This window comes from Chroicocephalus ridibundus, chromosome 2 (genome assembly GCF_963924245.1).
Source record: "Chroicocephalus ridibundus chromosome 2, bChrRid1.1, whole genome shotgun sequence".
NCBI classification, from domain to species: domain Eukaryota; kingdom Metazoa; phylum Chordata; class Aves; order Charadriiformes; family Laridae; genus Chroicocephalus; species Chroicocephalus ridibundus.
This window is the reverse complement of record NC_086285.1, coordinates 48,675,923-48,695,342: the sequence shown is the minus strand read 5'-3', so window position 1 is coordinate 48,695,342 and position 19,420 is coordinate 48,675,923. Positions and strand designations below refer to the sequence as shown.

General features: G+C 51.7%; 1 protein-coding gene across 1 annotated transcript in view; it reads left to right on the top strand.

Moving 5' to 3' along the window:
• The first annotated feature begins 4,911 nt into the window (after positions 1–4,911).
• Positions 4,912–19,420, top strand: part of LIMD1 (LIM domain containing 1) — a 36,546-nt gene continuing 22,037 nt past the window's right edge. The window contains exons 1-2 of the mRNA XM_063325354.1: positions 4,912–6,172; positions 16,682–16,783. Of these exons, the coding sequence (XP_063181424.1) occupies positions 5,032–6,172; positions 16,682–16,783 (1,243 nt within the window). The 5' untranslated portion in view covers positions 4,912–5,031. The remainder of the gene's footprint in view (positions 6,173–16,681; positions 16,784–19,420) is intronic.

The window sequence follows — 19,420 nt, the reverse complement described above, 5'->3', positions numbered from 1 at the left end:
CCAAGCCAGGCTCCATCCTGGAAAGGCTTCTGCCTGATAAATTGTTCATTCTGTTTATATTCTAGCACTGAAGGCTTTATTGCTTTCCTGCTAAAAGACACCGGAGCACGTATCTCGGGCATTTGTAGTGGCGTGTGTAGTCCAGGCTCCTGTGGGAAATGACCTGCCTGGGACAGCTATGGCCCCGGGGAAGCACAGGCACTGGGGATTAGACCTGGAAATGTCCACAAAGAAACTGGTGTGCTGCCAGCCGCTGGTTCCTCGTGATGGTTTGCTTGCAAATAGTGAGCATGTAATAGTTGCTTTCAGAGAGAGCTACAAGCTGTCACCCAGACACCTCCTAATCATCTTTTTAGAGCAAATATACAGCCCCGTGCTGCTGTCATGCCTCAAAATCTGAGGGCGTTTTTCTCACAGACAGAAAAATGATCTGGGAGGTATGTGGGAGGTGGGGGGACCTTTATCCGCATTTTCTCCATCTCTCTGCAATGTGAGCCCAGAGCCAAACGCGGCAGCAAGAAATACAGACAGACGATCCCTTCCCGCCTCTCCTTGACGACTTCCCTGTTTGCCCGGGGAAGGCAGCGCGTTGCCCCAGCCTGCCATCGGCCCTGGAGGGCTGTGCCACCCCGGCATGAGGCCACGGCGATCGTGGTCCCACCAAGATAGGGCTGAAATGGGGGAGCACCACTCGGGGCTGCTTCTCCCCATATTGCTGCCTGCCTCCGCCCCGGGGGCAGCTGCGACCGCCACGTGGAGCGGGGCTGGGTTAGAAGCTGTCAGCTTTATTTTGCATGAGTAAATGCAGCGTGTAAGCCTTGCCCACAGGAACAAAAACAGATTAAATGAGCAGTGGTGGGTTTTTTGTGTTTTGTTGTTTTTTTTTTCTTCAAGGGACAGAGTTTAGAATAAGTTAATTCAGATAGGCACATGTGGTCCTGTGCTATGACAGCAATGACAGACCCCTTCACTCCTTACTAGGCATGGGATGTAAAACTCACAGGGACTATAAAACTGTGGGGCCACATCTAACGGCAGCAGAAGGGCCGGCAAGTCAGCGTGGCATTACATCTCCGGTCCGGCAGAAAGTTCAAGTTAATCATCTGCTCGCTCGGGAATACCCCTAGCCCAAGTCCCACAGAAAGAGTAAATCCCAGCATGAAACTTCAAAGGTATTTCGCCGCCGGATGTTCGCAGCGAGCATTGCAAGCGGAATGCCGAAATGCCTTTGGATGGCCCGGCTGCGATCCCCCTCCGAAGGCGCGCTCGCCATCAAAGGGTCTGCTCATGCGTGCGGAGCCTGGAAGGAGGCCAAGCCCAGGGCGACGGTTCCCCATCCAAAAGGGCTTCGGCAGCCTTTTCCATGTCGTCCGCGCTCGCATTGTTCTGCAGACAGCTGATTCGATGCTTTGGCATAGGAAGGAAATGTACTTTGCAGAGCTGGCGAAGGTCAGCAGCATCCAGAGCCGCCATTCGGCAAGAAGGCTATACTCTCCCCGCCCCCTCCCCGTCCCAAGGTGGTGAGCTACTGCGAGCCCGACTGAAAAACGCCTTACAGATGTTAGATTACAGATTAAAAAGTCATGGCAGAAAACGTATGCGTGACCCTTAAAAAAGAAAGTCAGAAAAAAAACCTATGATCTGGGGGAAGTTACAGATTCTTCCTGGGTTTGTTTGTTGAAAGCTGAAAATAGAGAGGTCTATTCCCAAATACTTCTGCTCCACCAAAGGGTTTGTTTCCTAGAGGGCTGAAGAGACTCATCTCTGTGTGGTTGCAGAAAAAAAACCCCAATAGACACTGGCTGAGTCTCTGATACGCTGGATAGGAGTGTGCCTTCCCCGGATTAACCTGACATCCTTTGGTGAGGAAGAGGGAAGAAGGTGGGAGAGCAATGTGTAATTTCCTTTCCGATTGCTCTTTGTCCACTAACGTCTCAGATTCCTCCCATGAGGGAAGCAGTGGTGGGACTCACGCTCCCATCCTCATCTACCTGCTGCTCTGCTTCCTGGCTGTCATTCTCTCCGGCCACACAAATACGGATTCAAGCAATCCGTTGCTCATCCACTCTGGATGTTGTCAAAACCGGCCTTGCTCTAGCCCTTTCTGAGGATGCTCTGTAGTCTGTAGACGTTGAAACTCAAGTTTTGGCTTTCGCCGCCCTGCCTGAGCTTAACCTTAGCCTCAACAGTTTCAGTCAAGTCCCTCAAAAGAGGTAGTTATTTTTGCTCTTGGTCACTGGTGGCCTGAGCCTACACCTGCCTGGCATGAAGCAGGTGCTGGGGGCCCCCGCATCTTCTCCTGGCCATGAAAGGGGAGGCAAGCCTGGTCCGGTGTGGCCAAAAGAGCCCTGGCGTGATGCAAGTTAAACCCTCCTGAACTGGTGGGACTTGTGCAAAGTGGGGTTTAGCCCCCAGGCACCACCCAAAGTGAAAGGGGGTTTGTGGGGCTCAGCCTGTGGAAGCTGCGACACCCCTCCTTCCCTTGCCCCCCCTGCAGAGGAAGGCTTGGGAAGGTTTGATAGGTGTGATTGCTTGACAGATTGGGCTCTTTTCCCAATACTTGTGTGAAAGCTCCAGCACTACTGACCCCTTTAACGCTCATCAGGCCATGGCTAGTGGCAGCTGGGGTTCCCCTGCCCTGGCTCCCGGGGACTGGAGCCGCTCGGCCACCGCGCTGGGATCCCCACCCGCCCGCCTTCCCCAGAAACCATAAAACCATGTCTCTAACCCTCTGCTATGCCTGAGGTAACTTTTGCAGGTCCAAAGTTTATCAAGCCTTATCAGCTCAAGCTCGAGCCCAAGGCCGTCATCGCCAGGACGTGCCTCTCGGTCCTGCTCCCAGCCTTCCAGGTTGCTTGGGGGGGGAAGATACACACTTTTATTTTCCCGGGGCTCCCAGTGCCATGATTTTTAAGCACATCAGGCCAAAACTCGCGGGAAGCGTTGGGTTATTTTAGACCTGGCCTCCGCTGCTCAGCAGCACTTCTGTACAGGAACCGGGCAAAGGGGAGAGGGGATTTTTTGGTTTCTGACAGGTTTTGGTCACAGCCCAATTCACGATTATTAAAAGGCAGCGAATTTCCACGTTCCTTAACATCTGGCCCCGTCTCCTGGAGCCTGGGGGAGAATAAAACAACAAGTCCTGGGAATGCAGGACACGTGCCCAGGCTCGCAGGATCAACTGCACCAGTCGATTGACTCAGAGGCACCACAGCTCCCTGCAAACCGGCCTCTCCCCCGAGCCCGGCACAGAGGTCCCGTCGCACACCCCCGACCTCTGAGCACCCCCAGCTGGGTTGTGTCATGAAAATTTTGCGGAGAGAGGTGAGAGTCTGGGACACAGAGTACAGGATTGCAAGGGTAATTCTTAATTCATGTGCATGAGGTGTCCCAAATGCGGTTTTACACACAGTTCTTATACCTTTCCAGGGATATGACCAATCTCTGCTTAACAGACAGATGCCACTGTTTTACAAAGCAACTATAATTTTCTGACATCATCACCCGTCTTCTTCTTTCGTGATTTAAGTGTCCCTGGAGTTGGTCTTGCTGCGGTAACTTGTCCATGATGCCAGAGGGTTCACAGAGGTATTGGAGGTGCTGCGATGATGGTGTTATCCCGGGCGTCCAGGGGTGGCTGTTATTCTTCAGGGTGGAGGCCCTCCTCCTCTTTGCAATGAGCTGGGGTCCTTTAGTCATGTTCACTTAAGCGCGTCTACAGCACAAGTCTTATGAGGAGCAGCTGAGGGAAGTGGAGTGGTTTAGTCTGGAGAAAAGGAGGCTGAGGGCAGACCTTATCGCTCTCTACAGCTACCTGAAAGATGGGTGTAGGGAGGTGGGGGTCGATCTCTTCTCCCAAGTGACAAGTGATAGGACAAGAGGAAATGGTCTCAAGTCGTGCCAGGGGAGGTTTAGAATGGATATTAGGAAAAATTTCTTCACTGAGAGGGTTATCAAGCACTGGAACAGGCTGCCCAGGGAAGTGGTTGAGTCACCATCCCTGGAGGTATTTCAAAGACCTGTAGATGTGGTGCTGAGGGACATGGTTTAGTGGTGGTTTTGGCAGTGTTGGGTTAATGGTTGGACTTGATGATCTTAAAGGTCCTTTCCAACCTAGACGATTCTATGATTCTGTGATTCTATGACCATGCAGCATACAACGTAAAATAGCACCTCTCCTACGAGGACAGGCTGAGAGAGGTGGGGTTGTTCAGCCCGGAGAAGAGAAGAATCTGGGGACACCTCATAGGGGCCTTCCAGTATGTAAAGGAAGCCTATAGGAGAGATGGGGAGGGACTTCTTACAAGGGCACGTAGTGGCAGGATGAGGGATAATGGCTTCAAAGTGGAAGAGGGTAGTTTTAGATTAGATATTTGGAAGAAATTCTTTCCTGTGAGGGTGGTGAGGCACTGGAACAGGTTGCCCAGGGAAGCTGTGGATGCCCCATCCCTGGAAGTGTCCAAGGCCAGGCTGGATGGGGCTTTGAGCAACCTGATCCAGTGGGAGGTGTCCCTGCCCGGGGCAGGAGGGGTCGGAACCGGGTGATCTTTAAGGTCCCTTCCAACCCCAACCATTCCACGACTCAACATTAAGAAAACCCACGCAATTTCCTCGCGTAAACGCTTAATTGGTACAGAACGAGGCTTTGCGGGGCGTGGGGCCGTTTTTTCCCGGCGGGCGGCGTCACCTGTGACGTCTTGCCATTGACTGGTGACGACAGGCGGCGGGGGGGGTGGGGAGGGGGGGCGTGGCCGGGGGGGGTGGCCAGGAGCCGGGGGGCGGGGGCGTTCGCCCCCGCCCCCCGGCTCCTGGCCACCCCCCCCGGCCACGCCCCCCCCGGGGACGGGCGCGGCGGGAGTGAGACGGCGCGGCGGGACGGAGGCGGCCGGCAGTGCCCCGATCCCGGCGGGAAAGGGAGGAGGAGGAGGAGGAAGAAGAAGAAGGCGCCGGGGGGGGAGGTGTGTGTGTGTGTGTGGGGGGGTGTGTGTGTGTTTGGGGGGGGCCGTTCAGCCCGCTGAGGCCGGCGGAGGGATGGATAAGTACGACGACCTGGGTCTGGAAGCCAGCAAGTTCATCGAAGACCTCAACATGTACGAGGCCTCCAAGGACGGGCTCTTTCGGGTGGACAGAGCGGCCGGCAACAACCCCGAGTTCGAGGAGACCAGGAGGGTCTTCGCCACCAAAATGGCCAAGATCCACCTCCAGCAGCAGCAGCAGCAGCAGCAGCAGGAGGAGATGCTGATGGCCGCCCTGAACGGGGGGGCTGCCTTCAACACCCCCCGGCCCAGCCCGACGGCGGCGCGGGGTGCCAAGCCGCCCCCAGCCTCCACCATGAGGCCGTACGACGGAGGAGAGCGCGGCTTCAGCGAGACCGGGGCGCGTACCGAGGCCTCGGGGAGCCAGGCCGGACGCCGGAGCTGGGAATCGGAGCCCGACAGAATCCCCAGAGTGGGGGGCTCGCGGCCTGGCACGGGACGTGGGGAGCAGCAGGCTGGCAGCTCCAGGGAACCCCAGCCCTGCCGTGGTGGGCAGGAGAATGGCAGCGAGGGCAGGCGGGGTGGTGGGGACCAGAGGTCCTCCTCCTTCTCGCACGCCCGGACCCCCCCGGCACCCTCAGCGGGGATGGAGGAGGGGGCTCCGGGGGCCCTGCCACAGCAGAGGTCCTCCTCCTTCTCGACCCCCTCAGTGCAGCCCGACCGGGGGTTTTCGGGCCCTGCTGATGCCTGCGGTCCCAGGGCCGGAGGGGACGGCAGCCAGCGGTGGTACCAGGGCATGCCGGTGGCCTTCACCCCCAGCTCTGCACCTGCTGCCCCGAGCGTGGACTACCAGCACACCACCGCCTACCCTGGCCCAACCGGCCACTTTGTGGCCCACGGTCAAAACCACCGGCCCAACGGCAGCGGTGTGAGCCCCGAACCGGGCTCCTCACGCCTCGCCTCGCGCGGGCCGATGGCTGCGGATGCTCCACAGCCACCTTTCCCAGAGGGCGGAAGCGGCCCACGGTCGGACGCCGGGCAGCCGGAGGGCTCCAGCGCGGTGAAGGTGAAGCTGCCCTGCCAGACCCTCCTTCCGCAGCCGGAGCAAGGGCCGTCGGCGGCTGAGCTGAAGCTGGAGGCCCTGACCCAGCGCTTGGAGCAGGAGATGGATGCTCGGCCGAAGGCAGATTACTTTGGTAAGGAGGCAGTCCAGCAGCCGGCGTGAAAAGGGCTCGCGCAGGGTTGCGTGTCTCCGTACGCTTGGTTGTGCTTTTTCAGTTGCTCGGGGGTTTTTTTTGTTATTTAACTTTTATTTATCACAGGGACTGGAAGCTCTCCTGCAACACTTTTTTGTTTTATCCCAGCTCTTAAATTTTAAAGCAAAGGTAGTTTAGCAGCTTTGGGGAGGACAGCACTGAGAAGAAGCTGGAGCAGCATCTTCTGAAGTGCCTTTCACTGCCAGCAGGGAGTCACTTACCTTTTCTTGACAGTACTCCTTGTTCTCTGTGTCTTAAAAGTATGCTGCCCGACCACATGCGAGTGGGAAGGCAGCGTTCCAGCCTGCGGAGCAGTCGTGCCTGCGTGCTCTGCGGGCACGGAGAAGGGCACAGGGCTCAGGGAGCCTTGGTGGTACCCCCCATGGAGGTGGCCATGGCCAGGCATTCTTGCAGGATCGCTTGAAGAGGATTTGCTTGGGGATGGGAAGGGTGGTGGTTTCACAGACTTGCCTGGATTTCCCCCTGCCCCCAGGTGCTGGTCCCTCCGCAAGGATCGGTGCATCCTGAGGATGGCAGAAAAACGGGCGATGGGGACATTCCTCCCTAAATCTCGGGTCCACAAGTAGTCCAGACCACCACCAGAGGTTGTCGCTGGCGCTTGGCAGTGGAAGGGGACCGCTTACATGCGAGGATCTCACAATGAGAATATTAAATGTCCTGCTGGATTAAACCAATTTACCACCCCAGGACGGCAGAAGGTCAGGGACGAATGGAGCGTTTCCTTTCCCTGCTGCGCCACTTTGCAATTTAATAGCAGATGAGATAGTTCAGCTTCTGGGAGAAAAGAAACAAGAAGTTGCTGGGAAGGCGGAGAACCCCATGGTTAATTTAACGATTGATGGGAGCAGGTCTAGCGTATGGATCTTCCTCACGATTTTAGACCCAGGTTCACAGAAGTAGAAGCGGGGACAGATTAAACTCTTCAGCCTGGTGCGGAGGAAGGGTTTGCATCTGGGGCTGCATGAGGTCCTGCCTGGTGGGGTCGGTGGGTGGCTCAGCAGTGGTCTGCGCACACAGGAGCAGGCACGGGCTTCACGCCAAGCTCCGGGGACGTAGCTGGAGGGTCCACCGAGTGCTCAGTTGCAAATTGCATAACAAAATGTGTTTCTTGGCATCAGGCAGTGGTACTTGCCTGCAGAGGGCTGAGCTGGGATTGTTTATCTCAGTATCTTGTGTCTGGATTCAGCCTCGTGGCAGGGCAGATGCAGTTTTACTCTGTTGCAGAAAAGTGATGTGTCAAGTTGCTGTACTTGCAGCGTTTTTGGCCTGCAAATGTGTTTTAGCGCTTTCCGTCCCATGTGGGCAGTGCATGGTTTGAATGAGCTCCGTGAGCCTCGTCTGGGGGGGAGGGCTGAACGCTGTGACGAGGAGCTGGTAACGAAGATGGGGTCAGGACAACAGTCTCGTGGGAGGCAGTGCTCAGAAATGGGAATATTTTGCTGGAGGAGGCATTCAGCTCCCCTGGAGAGGTGTCAGGGGTCTCTACAACAGACCCTGCTGCGTGTGTCTTCTCCTCACGGTGCAAGCAAACCAGCTGGGTCATACCTTGTCCAAAATGTGCGTGGGGATGGGGTGAGAAAGCAGAGGAACCTAGTCGGTGGTTAGATTATTTTTACCTTTTTATCACAAAACAGAGGGTAGCGCCATGGGGAGGGCTTTCGTCCTGTGTGAAATTTGTAGTGAAGCAGGAGTAATTCTGGCAGCATGGAGAGTCCTGCTGGACAGGCGGCAGAGTTAGCGGTGGGCCCCGGTGAGGGAGGAGAGATGGAGGCTGCCTGAACCCCAGTGAGGTCTTTTGACGTCCTTCTGGCAGGTCGTCTTACACCAGGATGTAGTGTCTGAGAAATTGGGGGAGGAGGGGAGTGACGGAGGAGAGGGAAAAACGAAATGATGCTGTCACAGCAGATGAAGAAGTAACGTTTTGTGGAGCCTTAGCTCTGTGGAGGAAGGCTCAGCAAATCTGCCCTGTGGAGGACCAAGGAGCAGGAAGGGGCAAGTACCGAGGTGTTTTAATTCTGGGCCTCCTCCCCCTTTCTTTCTCACTTTTATTTTCATTTTTCACAGTTACCGTACTTCCTTTGGAGGAAAAAAGGACCCAGATGGTCTTCTGAATCTGTCAGGGAATTGCTATTCCCTACCCTCAAGCTAGCAAGCTTTAGGATAGAAAATAAATATTTTTATGCAATAGTGATAAAAAGGATCAACAGGGGTTTTTTTGTTGCAGACTTTCCCCCAGTGAGGGGAAGTCTAATGCAGCAGCTTCGCAGTACATCGGAGCCAGGAAATGAAACCAGGACTGAAGTGCAAATGACCAAAGTGTTTTATCTAAAATGGTTTCAGCTCTCCTAAATTTGGATGCTGCTTTTGTAACAAGGAGATTTTTTAAAATAGGTCTGTCTTGGTAACATACAGTCCCTAAGTCTGTCTCTGTCTAGACCAGATACGTATCATGAGCAGTTAATTCTGATCGCAGTAAGATCAGAAAAAGCACTTCACTATGTGAAAATGAGCATTTGCAAAGGAAAGCCTAGGAAAGGATAAGGTAGGGACTAGGCATAAGATAGGTAGGATGCTCCGCTGTGGAGTAACAGACAGTCTGGTTATCTGTCACCACCAACTTGCTGTACAAAATCCATTTGTCTCCTCAGAGTATGTATAAGTGAAAGGAAAGAAGCAAACAAAGCCAAGAATTTTCTATGTTTAAATAGTGGCCTATGTGTGAGCAGCCTGGGCTGCACGTGTCCCTGGAGGAATTTGGGTTCTCTCAGAGCGCCTTTGAAGTGCTGACTTGATTTATCTGAGTTTCGAGGAGGACATAGGGAGTGTCAGGTGTCACCCGGGTCTTAGGCTTGGGGAGGGAAATCCTGAAATTGCTCCCCAGAGATGCCGGTTCCCATGGAGCAGAGAGGGGCCCCAGGTCCCAGGTGATGCCGCTGGAAGACACCCGAGGTTATATTCAGGTTTTTGGCGTTCTGTTTCCAGGGAACATCCAGGAGCGAGGTGCCTGAGTCCCGCTGACTTTCCCTGGTGTTCCTTTGGATGCACCAGCCATCATCTCCACTTGGTGAACGGGAGGATTAATTAAGTCAGAGTGACTGGGGGAGTTGCAGCTCCTCCGCTAGCACCACCCAGCGCAAATGCAGATGTTTTGGGTTAGGTGAGGCAGCACCATTCCGAGGACTGAGCGGGATGAGTTTTCCGCCAGGCAGGTGCACAACCATACTGAGCATCTGCCTGCGCTGCCTGGAGGTGACTTGGTGGGGGAGAGGCCCGGCTGAGAGGCGTCGGGTCTGGAGGGAGGTTTTGCCATTCATTTTAGCAGAACCTGTGGCACCGTGCAGTTCCTTGGTCTGCAGGCACAGATGGATGCTTTTAGAGGTGGAATGTGTAGCATCGGGTTTTTACCAGTGCTTATTTCGCATAGATGGAAAACTCCATCTGATGGAGACTATCTACATCCTTACCAAGAAAGAGTCTTTTTTAAAACAATTTTTATAAATGGTTTTCTTGTTATAAATATTTGTTAGGTATTGAGTTCTGGCTTCCTTATTATTTAGAGCAGAGCTGATAAGCTGCAGGTATTTTAGGAGGGCTCCAGGCGTCTTGTTTTGCAGCAAAATACTGGGATGCTTCCCAGCAGTCAGGCAGAGAAGATCTCGTAGCGAAGTCTGCAGATTTCTTTTCCCCTTGGCAGAAGCAAAGCAGTAGCTGAGTCGCTGAAACCCCGTGGAGACCTGGAACCCCAGCACTTCTGAATGGTTGTGATCAGCTCGAAGGCCAGCAGTGCTATTTTGAAGTTCTGTGTGTAGTGAAGTTAGTGTTTTACCACTGCTGAAAACACAGTTCTTTTAACTTTAAGGCTGCACACACCTGTGGACTTTACCAAAACCTGCTGACGACGGTGCACCAGGATGGTTCGGCAGCAGTGAGGGTAATTTCAGTGCTGCCGAGTGGAGAATTTCTGGTTAAAATGAAAGTTCTTCTGAGGTTTGTTTTGTACGTGGGTGATGATAATGGCATTGTTTCCACTGGGAATGAGTGGAGGCATCCCTTGCTACCTGCTCCTGGGAGAACACGGCTGGAAGGTGATGCCTGCCTACAGCAGAGAGGAGGGGGAGGCAGGGCAAGGCAGGTCCTGGTGGAACAAGGAAAGCTGGAAGGATCACGGCAAGTGGACTAGTGGGTGTGTGCAGATTGCAGAGTTTATCTCACTGCAAGGAACCAAGCAAGTAAGTATTTGCCTGGGATACGGCTCTTCAAGATTACAGCAGTATGCGCTTCTCCTCCCTTCCTCTTGGGAGCTCAGCTGGGTTTGCAAGCTAAGGAAAAATCTGTACCAAAAGGAAAGAAAAAGGAAGGAGATGAGGCAGAGGATCAATAGGTCTTTCAGCCAGGATACTGTGGCAGTGAGGACTGAAGGGAATAAGGAGCCTCATTCATTTGGCACTGGAATTCACGTAATCTCTGACATCGCTTTAAGGTACTTAAAATGTCACTGACGTGAGTTTGATGGCATTTTGTACTTCGCTGGCAGTGTGTACACAGCTGTCTACAGCAAAGTCGGGGGTCAAGACCATGGCATGCAAAAACAGTACAGAAAAATTGCATTTGGTTCTTTGGGCAAGGCAGACCTGCACATCTTTGCTACCACTGAGTGACAACGTGGGGCTGATATGAGTGATGACACCCAGCAGCGAATGGGACCAGACTGCCAGGTTTTCCAGGCACTCGATCTCACGTGGGTCTCCAGATCTCCTTGAAATCAACTCTCTGGCAAGCACAATTGCACAGTAGTGGGTAACAGCATAGCGAGGCATGCAGTATGTCTAATTTAGAGTTTGATGTAGGAATGACTTGGTTAAGGTGAGCCACCGGGCATGTGGCATCAGATTCTGGAGAAGGTCTGAAGTAAAAGGCGAAGAACTGAGCATCATGTTGGGTGAAACTGGTTTTTTCAGCAGACAGTCTTTGAAAAATGTGTGTGCAAGTGGAGGACTTGGTTCTCCTGGAATAAATAGGTGGGTTGGAAACACAGAAGCTGTGCCTTCATGAGGATCCTCCCTGCCAGAGCAGGAAAGGAGAACAAGGTAAGAAGAAAGCTCTTGGCTTGTTCCCCTTTCCCGCTCTGATGGGGAGGACTCTCATGAAGGCACAGCTTCTGCCAAGAGGCAGCAGGGTCTACTTCTGTATTAGTCACGTGCATATCTGGGCAGATGGAAAAGATGACATGGGAGGTATTTACGTGCAAAGGCTCTGGGGTTTTCTTCCAAAAGCAACTGTGGGTTCTTCAGCATAAATCCACCCTCCTGTAAGGAGAAGGCAAAAAAGTGTTATGTGTGGTGGAGAGGAGTCAAGCTGATCGTGGAAACATGGCTTGCGTGGAGGAAGTGGAAGGGGTAGGACAGACTTACTCCTCTGAGTGCTGTTTCTGGATTAGCTACGTATGCAGACCCACATCACCAGATTCTCCCCTCATCCTGCCATTGAATTCCTCTTATCCAGGACTGGGTTGACGTGGCAAGGAGATCTCACCATGGAAGCAGCACAGCAACATATTTGGCCCTCTAAAATTAAGCGACAGTCTTAGCAACCCAAGCAGGAGCACCTGTAGGAAAGCTTGGCTGTCCTGGATGCTGCTGAGAATGGGGATGCCGCTGAAAAGAAGCGGGATGCTGCTGGAAAAATCTACAGCTGTGTTCTTGGTTTGTAGGTAGACGATTTCTAGCACGCAGAAATAAATCACACCGACCACTCCTAGAAAATGCTGTTGTTCAGCATGGTTTGCATTGAATTTTTGGCGAGTGGGATACAGTAAGTAACTGAGCTCCTTCTGGTGAGCGTGAAATAGCAACGCTTAGAGGAAAAAACATTTCTAAAGGCTTTGAGTCCGGCAGTAAATGGAAATGCACTTGTTGAACTTTGATGGTGGGACTGACATTTCAGACTAGGTGCCAGGTTCGCTTTCATTTCTGACAGCCCTTGAGGTCTGCATCGGAGCTGTTTGATCTCATGAGCCGAGGCTGTTCCCGGTGGCAGCCGGGTTTGCAACGCTGAGATGGAGTTTGGCGAGCGCCGGGATGTGGCTTACGGGGCATGTTTTCGGTCCCAGCTCTGCCCCAAAGGTCCTTTTGTTCAGGCGCTCAGCTGCAGCGCGGGCTGTTGTTTGCCGCATGATGCGAAAAGGAACAGAGATTTCTTTGTTGTCCGGGGCCCGGCTGCCTTAACCGGCAGAAATTGAGCCGAAATCAGCAATTTCCATCCCTTTCCCTTTCCAAATCTGGCTGCCATTCTGCCGGCATGCTCTAGCGTGAATTTACCAGCATTGTGCATGTTGCTGTGCTTGTGCTTTGGGCTTGTCGTCCTGGCGGTGAAAGAGAAACATTTCATTTGTCCTTACTAATGTCTTAATAACGCCGTCGGAGGTTAAAAGCCATCATTTCAGAGGGGATATCTGCTCAGATCGGCGCTTGTATAAGCGCTCGTTACGCGTGGCAAAGTAACTAAGTGCAGGGATCAGGCATCTCGCTGAGCCGCGGATACTCGGGGGTCCCTCGGCTTTGAGCCGAGGACAGGTTTTTTTTTTGCTAAATGCTATGTTGTGCCAAGAAAATCACTCGGAGCTGCAGACTGGCACCGGCAGCGTGTGGGGCTGGACTGACACTGCTGACATTTTAACTCTGCGCCCTGGCAAGCAGAAAAGCATGCTCAGCACTCTTTTGGGAAATCGTCATCGGAGCTGGCGTGGAGCGGGGCGCAGAGGCCGTTTTTGTGGCGGGATGGGGTTGGATGCGGGCTGTGCTTGTGCTGCCTTTGCACACACGTTGCCGAGCTTGGCGACTGGCCGCCCACAGCAACAGGTATTGCTTTTTCCCTTGCGCAGCCTAAGACGAAAGAACAGGATCATCGTGGCAGCAGGGAGCGAGCGGCAAAAAAATGTGGAAAGGAAAAAATCAATAAAAAACACTTTTTTTTCCCCCTTTCAGGCCAGGTGTGCAGAGAGTCAGAGATGAAGGCTCAAGTATGTTGCTTAAAATACTTCAGAATATTATATTTGGAAGAAACAAAGAGTTCTAGAATAATTCCGATTGCTACTGAGATTTAATTGGCTTTCAAGCAAGTTTTGGCAGATACAAATAAAAACTTAAACGATACACAGATTTGCCATAATGCCATTTTTCAATTGTCAGCCTTGCCACAGGACATCTATAAATATTTATAGCATGGCTGGTTATTACATAGTTGGGTGATTTAGGACATTATAGTTTTTACAGACAACATTGTCAATTTTTTTTTAAAAGCCCTTTCATTCTATTACTATTTTCCATGTTTTAAGGGCCTAAATATTGAAAGAAGTGGATAAAAGGATTAAGCAGGGGATGAAATGGAGCATGTAGTGAAAGAAAGGGGCAAGGATGATGGGGGAGGTCGAGGGGCAGGAGGTGGAGGAAGGTTTGGATATGGATGCAAGAGCCGGGGCAGATCCCACAGAATCTGGATGGATTCTTTGTCCCTTTGGGGAAAACATAGGCAGTGACTACGCTCTGAAGCTTAAATGGGATGGACAGGAGACAGCAGATGTAGTTTCTGCCCTCCATGGGATTTGCCTTAGTGTATTTTATAGTGGCTTTAATGCCTGCCAGCATCTTTACCATGCACTGTGCCTGCACGCAGCGTCTGCGCCTTCTGCCTCCTGCTTTTTGCTGCTCATCCATATTCAGCGTCACCCGGCTGCTTTCTGGAAAGGAGGAAATCAGAACATGCTGGGTGGTTTTTTTTCTGGAGCAGCCACTCTCTGGCACAGAGAAGGGAAAATTGCAGCACTTGCAGGGCAATAAATACATCGGCTCTGTGGAGAGCCTGGTGAATGTCGTGGAAAGAAGGCTCTGCGCAGCAAAATCAGCAAGCTTTCTGCTCTCAAAACTTTCCGCTCGGCATCGCTGTAGTCGAGAGGGAATTCTGCAGGATAGCTGTTAGCTCTTGTGTCAGACGATTGCACAGTATCTCGGGCTGCTGCTGAAGGTACGCGTTCCTGGGAGATCACATCCATTTGAAAAGCCAAATTTTCTCATCTTCATCTTGTCTTGTCTTTTTTTTTTTTTTCTCGTTTTTTTTTTGGTATTGCCTGCGTGATTTATCTTTTGCATTCTTAAGGTGTTTCAAGAAATAACTGAGAGAAATCTGCTTGGTTGGAAAAGAACCAGCAAGTTTTGCTAACTTGGTGCCAGTCTGCGTGTGCTGGGGTGGGCCCGCGGCCAAGCTAGCGTTTCAGCTCAGGTCGGATTTGGGACAAAACAGAGCAACTAATTATTCTCTGCAGGTTTGTGTCAGTTGGGACTCTGGCTCTGAGTGCAGCGGGGCTTGGAGCCGTGCTAGGATGGCTTTCAGCCTTATGGTTGAAAGCGTGCAGGCAGCTGCAGCACAGAGAGACAGGTCTGCTCTGGGAAAATGGAGTATCTGCTTTCCAACAGCTGTGTGTGCGTTACTGCGGAGGGTTCCGGAGAGTTTTTGTCCCTGTAGTGTGTAAAAACTCATGGCCGCAGCTATCGGCTGCAGGAAGGAATTGTTAACCACCCTGGGACTGCCAGCGTGGTGCTGCCGGAGCTGGGAGTTACTTTTCAGTGCTGTCATAAGTACGTTGGGTTTCTTCCTAACTTTGACCAGACCTTTCCGATTACTCCGGAGCTTGCGGGGCCCCGAAGGAAGTGAAGTTTTGTTAACCACGGCATGACTAAGGATCTCCAGCAAGATGATGCTGTTCCTTCTTGGGCCAGTGGGAGCGAGGTGTGACCAAAGGTCCCTGCCCCAGGGAATTTAAGAGTCGGGGTGAATGGGAATGAGCAGCGGTGGAAGGAGAGACCTGAAGGTGAAGTCACATCCACAGAGTCACCATGGACCACAGACAGAACCACATCTTCCATTTTTCCTTCCCACTGCCCTTTTTGGGTAGATAGAGCCATGTTTATTTGTTTAAACACGGACTAAAGTTGCTCACTTAGAGGTAGTTAAAGGGTGATGCTGCTTTAAAACCAGTCTTTCGCAATCAGAGGGTGATGCCTGAAGTAAGAGAACTGGCTTGATGTGTCATTTTCCTTGGATAAGGACTTTCTCTCCCCGGAGAGAATAGTGGTTTTGGGCAGCCTCAGTGCGTTTCTCCCTGCACAGTGGAGGGAGGTCCTGCTAGAGGGTGCCATCAAGGGCATGAAACTTGATTATCAATTCTTACTCTCTTACCGAAATAGTTTTACATGCAAATGTGAGATTGTAGAGACCCTGTGTGAACACACAACTGCCTTTGTGAACCTGCAGTGCTAAAGTCTTCTCCTTACAGTCCCTTCCCACCACCACCGCCACCATACATCTGCCCTGTTGCTGCCATTCCCAGCCCCGATCAGGCAGGTCTGTGCCTGGAGGGTCCCAGCGGCTTCTTCGTGAGGTCGAAATCCTCACCCTACGCTGTCTGCCTGGCTTGGGTTTTGGGTTGGAGCCTCACACCGGGGTGGGTGCTGGTGGAAATGTGCTGGGCTGCGCCAGCAAGAGATTAAGCTGAACTGCTAAGCACAGTCGTCTTTTCCCTCCTCTGGAGCTCCAGAGCTGCCCGTGGTCTTTAGATGATGGTGGTGGCAAGAGCGTGTGAGGAGCAGCTTGGACATGCACTTGGGACAGCTTATAGCCAGAAGTTGACCATGTGTGCTGGCCCTGGCTCTCCTTCACCCCATGGGCCACCTGAGAGTCAGCCCCCCTTGGCTGTTGGTGCTGCTGCCACCAGGTATCCTCTTCTTAAAACTGACTTCTTTCTTGCCTTGTCCTGCAAGAGGCGAGAAGAACGTCTGGGCAGGATACGTGGTCTGTAGGTAGCGTCTACCTTGGGTCTTTGTGTTCAGATGTGGCTGACAGAGGGAAGACAGGCGGGTGTCAGGTAGTCCAGATCTGTTTTGGTGGGAAGTCCTTAGGGCTTTCAGCAGATGTGAGTGGGGTCTGAAATCGATGAAGATTTAAATGGGCTAAGAGGTGTGTTTTTCTCACATCAGTTGCAAGCAACAAGCTTATTTTATGCAATAAGTAGCAGAAACTATTGGCCTGTGAACAGCTCTGAGCACCACTTAGCACCACCCAGGCTTTTGGGAGGGACACTAAGTGGTTTTAAATGTATATAGAGTTTGTGGGAATGCATGGGTGAAGGAAGGAGATGTTGCTGTAGACAGGGCTGGTGTTGTCCAGTTGTCTTTTTTGCAAAAGGCTTTTGCCATGAAGGTCTGGTGACTGTCATCATCACTGCTAATAGTATCTCTCAGGGTGGGTGATGCCGATGTCGCCTACATTTTGGGGCTACAATGAACCACCATGTCCTAAGCTGCTGAGCTTAGTCAGTGACCCCAGCCACCCCGTCAGGTCCCGCTTCTGACTGCTGTCTCCCTCTCTCTCTTCCAGGCACCTGCGTGAAGTGCAGCAAGGGGGTGTATGGAGCGAACCAGGCTTGCCAGGCCATGGGCAACCTCTACCACGATGGCTGCTTCACCTGCGGAGCCTGCAGTGAGTACCCCTCGCCTGGCCTACTGCCGGAACAGGACCCTGGGGCAAATGCTTCGGGCTTAACGTTTATCTGGTTTAAAAGGGGTAAGAAAGGAGGTGGTTATTGAATTATGTGCCAGCTGGAGTCTGCTGCAGCTATATATCTTGGTGGTGGTGGTTGCTGTTTGTTTTTGAACAGATTCTTGCAAGGCACGTAGAAAAGATGCTTTGGGTTGTGCCGGCTGTCTGCCTTCTGGTGTGGGGGATGGTTGTTTTTATCCCTCTGCCTCTCCATTACAGCTATGTTGGTTTTTTTACTTGTAAGAGTATTTTTTCCAAGTGGCAGTGAATATGCCTTTTCTGGCATTTAGAGGTTTTTTAATTGTCATGTCAGACTTCATAGAATCATAGAACAGTTTGGGTTGGAAGGGACTTTAAAGGTCATCTAGTTCCATCCCCATTGCCATGGGCAGGGACACCTCCCACTAGACCGGGCTGCTCAAAGCCCCATCCAGCCTGGCCTTGAGCACTTGAGTCTGTCCCCATCTCTCCCATCGGCCCCCTTCATGTACTGGAAGGCCGCTATAATGTCTCCTCGGAGCATTCTCTTCTCCAGGCTGAACAACCCCAACTCCCTCAGCCTGGCTTGATAGGAGAGGTGCTCCAGCCCTCTGATCATCTTTGTGTCCCTCTCTGGACCCGCTCCAACAGGTCCATGTCCTTGTGCTGAGGACTCCAAAGCTGGACACACTACTCCAGGTACTGCGTACAGCCATCCTGCCCTTTCAGTCTGCGGACCCCAGGGAGAGCTGCTGGGTGGGTGCTGTGCCGAGGGCTCAGGCAGGGTGCGAGCACAGGCAGCGATTTGTGCCAGTCCCAGGGACACCTTTTCAGAGGGAGCTGCTCCACGGTCAGTCTCGTCACGGTGTTTTCACTGCGTGCATTACCTTTACTCGCTGTAATCGTTTTGCCCTTCTGAGGGACCTCCGGTCAAAGCATCTTAAGTGCATGAATGAGTTACACACCTTGCTTGTTCTTCCTCCAGAAAAATGGAGCCATGCCCCGAGACAAGGGGCAAGTCTCTGACGGCTTGCTTTCTGGTGATTGCAGGGAAGGAGCTGGTTATTGTGCCAGCGGTATCAGAGGTATCCCCTGTGAAGTCTGCCTAGGAAGTGGGGTAAATAGTTCATCTGGCCCCACTGAGCTCCCCACCACTTGTCAGACCCACATCTGCAGCTTGCTGGAGCGTACAGCATGCTGCAATGTATGGATCCTCCTCAGCAGCTTTTCGAGGAGGTCCGTGATGGAGCTGGGGTGAGGAACAGGCTGCTTCATTTCGAATCATGGCTGTGTTTGTAAGACAGTGGGTTTTCTCTGTTTTGTTATGTTTAACCCTAGGGCTAGTAGGGGGATATTTTTAGAAATGTAGCTGTACATGTGGAGGCAGAAAAAATAATAATAATAATCCTTCTAGTACTTTTGTATGTATCAGTTTGGTTTTCCCAGATGAGTCTTAGGGTTTTTCTCCTGCGTTGTACGTAGAGTTGTAAACTCATCAGGACCGCATGTGTTTTATTTGGAGCTGTAAAGTGGGAATAAATATAGAAAGATGTGTGTGCTTTTTAATAATAGCTGAACCTTGAACTCTGCTCATTTCCCAGCTGTCCAACACCAGCTGCCTTGCCTCACCTATGTTTTCAGTAGAGCCCTTCACCGTCATCTGACCAAAGACAGGAAAACTGGAAAGAAAAAGTGGTGTTTGCACGTGGTGGCAGTTTCCTAAAGGCTCAGAAGTCAGCAGCTCACTCTTTTGTCCTCTCTTATAAATTAATTAGAAATCTTCTCCTGCAGAAAGGATTCCTGGCTGCAGACGGGAATTTGCTTCAGGGACCTCTCACCCTCCGTGGCCAGGCGGCCTCCAAACTGCCCTTGCACACAAAGCTCCTGTTAAAAATAATCCAGCAGCAAGTTCGAGCTGTCTTAAATTTCTAAAATTACTACTGTGCAACTGGTGCTTTAGAAAGAAACACTTTTGATCCTCCTTTTAGAACTGATTTTATCATCTTTATTTCGAGACCCGTGCTAGAGAGGTACTTGCGGTTGCAGAGCTATCAGTGGTTCCTTCCATTTATGTTTGTTAGTGTTTGGTTAAAAAATAGCTTAATCCCATTTCTAATGAGGTGGGTTGGTGAGGGCTGAAAGACTAGCTATTTGCTGCTTATTCTAAAAGGCAACCCTTTCCAAAGGTTTCCAATGCAAAATGAAAAGGTTTGGGTGTCAGCTGAGACACAGGAAGATGGAAAAAAAAATCTAAGTTTAGCAAAGTGAAGCCCACTTTTTTTCTTACCCAGGCTGTAACTGAGGAATCTCTTTGGACATGTGCTGAAGCAAAGAGTTACAAATTGAAAGTAAAAGAAAAGCTTGTAAAAAAAGGAAAAAAAGAAAGGAGGGGAGTAATAATAGTATTTCTCTGAGTAGGAAATACTGTATTTCCATATGAGAGAAAAAAGGGGAATGAAAGCCAGAGGAGTATAAGTGAGAGCCTGTTTCGGCTTGTTAAGTGCAGGAGAGTAATTGTGAAAGCTCGAGTCCTTCTCATTGGGGCAGTGGCCGTACTAAGATGGGAGCTGGGTGCAGTGGTGGCCGGCGTGGATGGAT